The 6,984-nt window shown below is 46.9% G+C and overlaps 1 protein-coding gene across 1 annotated transcript; it reads left to right on the forward strand.

The window, feature by feature from the left end:
* Positions 1-232: 232 nt before the first annotated feature.
* LOC110452780 (mucin-19-like) lies at positions 233-6,979 on the forward strand (the record flags this gene model as incomplete). The annotated part of the gene is made up of 3 exons (XM_021501457.1): positions 233-625; positions 3,395-4,020; positions 4,066-6,979. Coding segments are annotated over exons 2-3 (3,525 nt in total), but the record flags the coding sequence as incomplete, so codon positions are not given.
* Positions 6,980-6,984: the final 5 nt, after the last annotated feature.

Here is a 6,984-nt window from a genome sequence, read left to right on the forward strand (position 1 = left end):
ATCACTCGTACCCTTAAAAGTTTGCCCTGTACCTACGCGTATTAACCAAGAACAACAGTTTCTGTCCTGTCTTTGAGAATATAAGTATTTACATCGGTCAAATTCCTGTCGAGCGTCTTCCCTTACAACGCCTTTTGTATTCCGGTGGCATTTTGTTAAGTGAGTAAACTTCACACGCCAAACAAGGTCGATAAATACTACGACACAAATACCGTAGTAGTATAGTCATTTAAACCCACTTGCAAATTCCATTCATGAATTGTTGAATAGGGATCATTTCAATAGCCAAACCCAAACTTGTCGTCATTGAACCATGTCGGGTGTACCCGACCAGCGAACCAATGTAGCGACGGGTGACGCCGTCCGACGAATGAACCGGGCACGCCTTTCATTGTTGGCTGTTTGATACACTGCTACTTACCTTGGCTGCCTCCCTCACTGGAACTTCATACACCGTAGGGGAAAGACGTACGGAATACACCTGCCGGCGAACATGGAATTAATACGCTGACATTTCGGAAACATACTGTTAAAACAATATCCGTATCTTATCATTGACTGTGAAAATTTTGTTTTTTCCTGAAATCGATTTGGATCTAACATATATTCTACAAACATAGAGCAGGTAAGTTGTTTTGATATTAATTAATTATATATGTTTGTTTCTGTATCATTTAAAAGCGAATTTCATTGATAATTATTACATTAAACAATCCTTAATCCTGAAATATAATCGGCATTTCAGAACGACCTTATTTATAATTTCCATACCCATAAATGAAAACCACTTCCACGTAAACATTGTTTTTTCATCGAAAGCCTTGAAAATAATGATACAGGTAGATCGAACGAATATAGTCATTCACAATTATTATAATACGTAGGTAAGGTATAAATATACCCTTAAATTTGTATCGAAACATACCGTTGTCGAACGTCATACCATTAAATCTACAACTACAACTCAGCATAGAATATAAGTAGGCTGAATAGGTCCTCTCAGAAGCCGTTGGTGTTTGCAGATCGAATATTTGCTTTATTTTCCATTGCGGATAGCTCTTGTCAAGATTATTGACCGCCTCTGTCTGGGTATTTGTTATAGAATGGTTACATCGACGACCTCTAGATATGGGACATTTCTAGTCAAGCCAACATTACGCCTAGCGTTTAATGAGACCATAAACCATACAAACGATAACAATTAAATAGCGTATAGCATCTAGCGCACAACAGTTAGGGTACAGCTATTGATTTGCCTGTCTCCATGTTTTCCCGGGATGCAGATGTCATTAATTCTAAGGGTTGAATCTGCTACAGGTTGCACGACCGACCGGCGTGTTCTCCTATATATGTATATATATATACGGAATGGATCGTATAGATCTATGCTATCGAGCCCAGCATGCAACCAAATCAGCGATAATGCATGTATAGCCAAAATATGCATATGCATGAGAATAAATTAGTTTAGGGAATTTCGCACAAAGTTACTGAAATTATCGATGGGCTGTACAGCTTTATAAAAACAAATATACTTTAACTAGATTACAGGGTACAAGGCGGTACATGCATAATGCGGACTTAATCTCCATTCACAGTGCACTGTGTCAAGCGATGTGCTACATAAGATTTATATCTGAAAAGCAATTTCAGAAAACAGTATACAATAGGTATGTGTGTCGCCCATCGAGGCGTTTAAACGAGGTGTCAATTCATGCTGCTGCGTACGAGACCCAAAGCATTCAGTTTATTGTGGTATTAAATTACAACCAACTTAAACATTACACTTTCCTTGAACAATTGTTAAATGTTCGCCTTTCTCACAGTTGGGGCCCTCCTGTGTTTATATACTTTGTCAGACTAGTTTGTAGAAAAATATAGGGTGCAGTTTTGTTAACTCAATGTTTGTGTGGTTTAAGAGAGTCGGATATGACAGTCCCCTGTGACGTGCCGAGAGTACAGTACATGCCCGTCTATAAATCAGCCAAAGAGGAATAACATTCATATATAGATTCTGAAATACAAGAATCGGGCCCTATTGATACATTCGCTAATGTTTGTACATACGTTCTTCATTTTGAAACACAGGTATTTAAAGTATTGTTAAAGTTCGCTGACCCGGTAGGTCAGACTGGTTTAATGTTAAACATTAAAGGTCACCACGGTTCTGTCACTTTAGTCCGCTTGGGGGTGATACTTGTAAACGTCTGGAGGTGCAACTAAAGTGTCAATGTAGGTATCAGTATTGCGTGCACATTACGTATCACATCGGGTATAAATGTCATTGTAAAAGTTCAGTTAAGATGCACGGTAGGAGGCACAGTAGTCTAGAAGTATGACGCCGGGCTCGTGACCGAAGGGTTGCGAGTTCGAGACACGTCACAGCACTGTGTTGTATCTTTGAGCAAGATACTTTACTTCTCTTGTTCAAGTCTACTCAGCAGTAAATGAGTACGTGGTTGTGCAGTGCTAGAATTGTTGAATGCTAGCTGTGAGCGCCGCAATGGCAGCACCGGCTGTATGCTCCCCAGGGAGTTGAACAAGATATTGACTGGTTGTAAAGGCCCTATAACCACGGATGATAATTTGTGAACCGCTTTGAGACGTCCTACGAACTAGGTTGTGATAAATCGGTATATAAGAACCTCGAATTATCATTTTTATTATGAATACGGACACCTAGGAAGTGAAAAAAGAAACACATTTCACGAGTGTTACGATTGAGTAAACATATCAGAATTGTTTTTTTTTCTTCCTTTCAACTCTTACCAGAAGACACACAGGGAAACCCCTGCGTAGAGACAGACACACATATTTTCAAATATCTTTTATAACTTTAAAATTCCAATACAACAGGTCTATCCCGCTTTTAACACTTTTTTTTTTATTCCGATGACGTTTTATAAATGTGTAAAATATATCGATCGACACATACTGTAGTAGCATTATCATTTAAACCCACTTACAGTTCCAGTCACGAGGGCTGACGTACTATCCCGTACCTTATACATAAGAAGTGCGGTATCTTTTGAGATGGTTTTGTTTACTTTTCATTTAGTTGTGTACAATTCGAACAGATCATAAATGCTTTGTTGGACGTTGACAAATAAAAAAACGAATGTGGGTTTGCAACTTTAATAAGTAGAAATAGCATTTATTTTTGTTAAGAAATTTGTGTAACAAAATATTTACTAATATTGATCTATCAATTTAAAATTGATAAACAAAAAACCAAACATGTTTCTGTAAGATTTCAAAATAATATTACAATGAAATTTTGATGATGAATATGAAAAGAGAAAAGATTAATATGGAAAAAACTAAAACGATCCATAGGAGAGTAAATCAAGTTTTGACAAACCTAAACAGTTTTGAATTTCTTTTTTATTTAAAGGTTCCCAGTTTCAAAATGGTATTTGTGAAGAAGACCATTGTGTGGGCGACAATTTTAGTGGTAGTGAGTATGATGTTGACATCGACAGAAAGCTCCTCGGCCACAGAGGCAACTACAGCCGCAGTCACAACAGCTGAAGCAACAACAGCTGCAGTCACAACAGCTGAATCAACAACAGCCGCAGTCACAACAGACGCAGCCACAACAGCCGCAGTCACAACAGACGCAGTCACAACAGCCTCAGCCACAACAGCTGAAGCAACAACAGCTGCAGTCACAACAGCCGCAGTCACAACAGCTGAGGCAACAACAGCCGCAGCCACAACAGCCGCAGTCACAACAGCTGAGGCAACAACAGCTGTAGTCACAACAGATGCAGTCACAACAGCCTCAGCCACAACAGCTGAGGCAACAACAGCTGCAGTCACAACAGCCTCAGCCACAACAGCTGAGGCAACAACAGCCGCAGCAACAACAGACGCAGTCACAACAGCCTCAGCCACAACAGCTGAGGCAACAACAGCTGCAGTCACAACAGCCGCAGCGACAACAGCTGAGGCAACAACAGCTGCAGTCACAACTGCCGAGGCAACAACAGCTGCAGTCACAACAGACGCAGCCACAACATTTGTGAACCGCTTTGAGACGTCCTCAACAGCTGCAGTCACAACAGCTGAGGCAACAACAGCCGCAGCCACAACCGCCGCAGCCACAACAGGCGAGGCAACAACAGCTGCAGTCACAACAGCCGCAGTAACAACAGCCGCAGTCACGACACCTGAGGCCACAACAGCTGCAGTCACAACAGCCGAGGCAACAACAGCCGCAGTCACAACAGCTGAGGCCACAACAGCCGCAGCCACAACAGCTGAAACAACAACAGCCGAGGCCACAACAGCCGCAGCCACAACAGCTGAAGCAACAACAGCGGAGGCCACAACAGCTGCAGTCACAACAGCCGCAGTCACAACAGCTGAGGCCACGACAGCTGAGGCCACAACAGCTGCAGTCACAACAGCCGAGGCCACAACAGCCGCAGCCACAACAGCTGAGGCAACAACAGCCGCAGTCACAACAGCTGAATCAACAACAGCCGCAGTCACAACAGCTGAGGCCACAACAGCCGCAGCCACCACTGCTGAAGCCACAACAGCTGCAGTAACAACAGATGAGGCAACAACAGTCGCAGCCACAACAGCTGAAGCAACAACAGCCGCAGTCACAACAGCTGAGGCAACAACTGCCGCAGTCACAGCAGCTGAGGCCACAACAGCCGCAGCCACAACTGCTGAAGCCACAACAGCTGCAGTAACAACAGCTGAGGCAACAACAGCCGCAGCAACAACAGCCGCAGTCACAACAGCTGAGGTCACAACAGCCGCAGCCACCACTGCTGAAGCCACAACAGCTGCAGTAACAACAGCTGAGGCAACAACAGCCGCAGCTACAACAGCCGCAGTCACAACAGCTGAGGCTACAACAGCCGCAGTCACAACAGCTGAGGCAACAACTGCCGCAGTCACAACAGCTGAGGCCACAACAGCCGCAGCCACAACAGCTGAAGCCACAACAGCTGCAGTCACAACAGCTGAGGCCACAACAGTCGCAGCCACAACAGCTGAAGCAACAACAGCCGAGGCAACAACAGTTGCAGTCACAACAGCCGAGGCCACAACAGCCGCAGTCACTACAGCTGAGGCCACAACAGCCGCAGCCACAACAGCTGAAGCCACAACAGCTGCAGTTACAACAGCTGAAGCCACAACAGCTGAGGCAACAACAGTCGCAGCCACAACAGCTGAAGTAACAACGGCCGAGGCCACAACAGTTGCAGTCACAACAGCAGAGGCCACAACAGCCGCAGCAACAACAGCTGAGGCAACAACAGTTGCAGCCACAACAGCTGAAGCAACAACAGCCGAGGCCACAACAGCTGCAGTCACAACAGCTGCAGTCACAACAGCTGAAGTCACAACAGCTGAGGCCACAACAGCCGCAGCCACAACAGCTGAAGCCACAACAGCTGCAGTCACAACAGCAGAGGCCACAACAGCCGCAGCAACAACAGCTGAAGCAACAACAGCCGAGGCCACAACAGTTGCAGTCACAACAGCAGAGGCCACAACAGCCGCAGCCACAACAGCTGAGGCAACAACAGCTGTAGTCACAACAGCCGAAGCCACAACAGCCGCAGTCACAACAGCTGAAGCAACAACAACCGAGGCCACAACAGTTGCAGTCACAACAGCTGAGGCCACAACAGCCGCAGCAACAACAGCTGAAGCAACAACAGCCGAGGCCACAACAGCCGCAGCCACAACAGCTGCAGTCACAACAACTGCAGCCACAACAGCCGCAGTCACAACAGCCGCAGTCACAACAGCTGAGGCCACAACAGCTGTCGCAACAACAGTCGCAGCCACAACAGCTGAAGCAACAACAGCCGAGGTCACAACAGCTGAGGCCACAACAGCCGCAGTCACGACAGTTGAGGAAACAACAGCCGCAGCCACAACAGCAGAAGCCACAACAGTTGCAGTCACAACAGCTGAGGCCACAACAGCCGCAGTCACAACAGCTGAGGCCACAACAGCCGAAGCCACCACAGCTGAAGCAACAACAGCTGAGGCTACAACAGCCGCAGCCACCACAGCCGCAGTTACAACAGTTGAGGCCACAACAGCCGCAGCCACCACAGCCGAGGCAACGACAGTAGCTGCAACAACAGTAGCAGCAACAACAGTTGCAACCTCAACAGCTGCAGTCACAACAGCTGAGGCAACAACAGCAGAGGCAACAACATCTGCAGTAACAACAGCCGCAGCTACTACAGCTGAAGCCACAACAGTCGCAGTCACAACAGCTGGAGCAACGACAGCCGCAGTCACGACAGCTGATGCCACAACAGCTGAGGCCACAACAGCTGCAGCCACAACAGCTGAGGCCACAACAGTCGCTGCAACAACAGCCGAGGCAACAACAGCCGCAGTAACAACAGCTGCAGTCACAACAACTGAGGTAACAACAGCCGCAGTCACAACAGACGCAGCCACAACAGCATCAGTCACAACAGCCGCAGTCACAACAGCTGAGGCAACAACAGCCGCAGTCACAACAGACGCAGCCACAACAGCATCAGCCACAACAGCCGCAGTCACAACAGCATCTGTAACAACAGCATCTTTAACAACAGCTGAAGCAACAACCGCAGCAGTAACAACAGCTGGGGCCACAACAGTTGCAGCCACAACAGCCGAGGCAACAACAGCCGCAGCCACAACAGCCGAGGCAACAACAGCCGCAGTAACAACAGCTGCAGTCACAACAGCTGAGGCAACAACAGACGCAGCCACAACAGCATCAACCACAACAGCCGCAGTCACAACAGCATCTGTAACAACAGCATCTTTAACAACAGCTGAAGCAACAACCGCAGCAGTAACAACAGCTGGGGCCACAACAGTTGCAGCCACAACAGCCGAGGCAACAACAGCCGCAGTCACAACAGCCGAGGCCACAACAGCTGCAGTAACGACAGCCGCAGCCACAACAGCTGGGGCCACAACAGTTGCAGCCACAACAGCCGAGGC

The sequence above is a fragment of the Mizuhopecten yessoensis genome, unplaced genomic scaffold (genome assembly GCF_002113885.1).
Source record: "Mizuhopecten yessoensis strain PY_sf001 unplaced genomic scaffold, ASM211388v2 scaffold6863, whole genome shotgun sequence".
Lineage (NCBI taxonomy): Eukaryota > Metazoa > Mollusca > Bivalvia > Pectinida > Pectinidae > Mizuhopecten > Mizuhopecten yessoensis.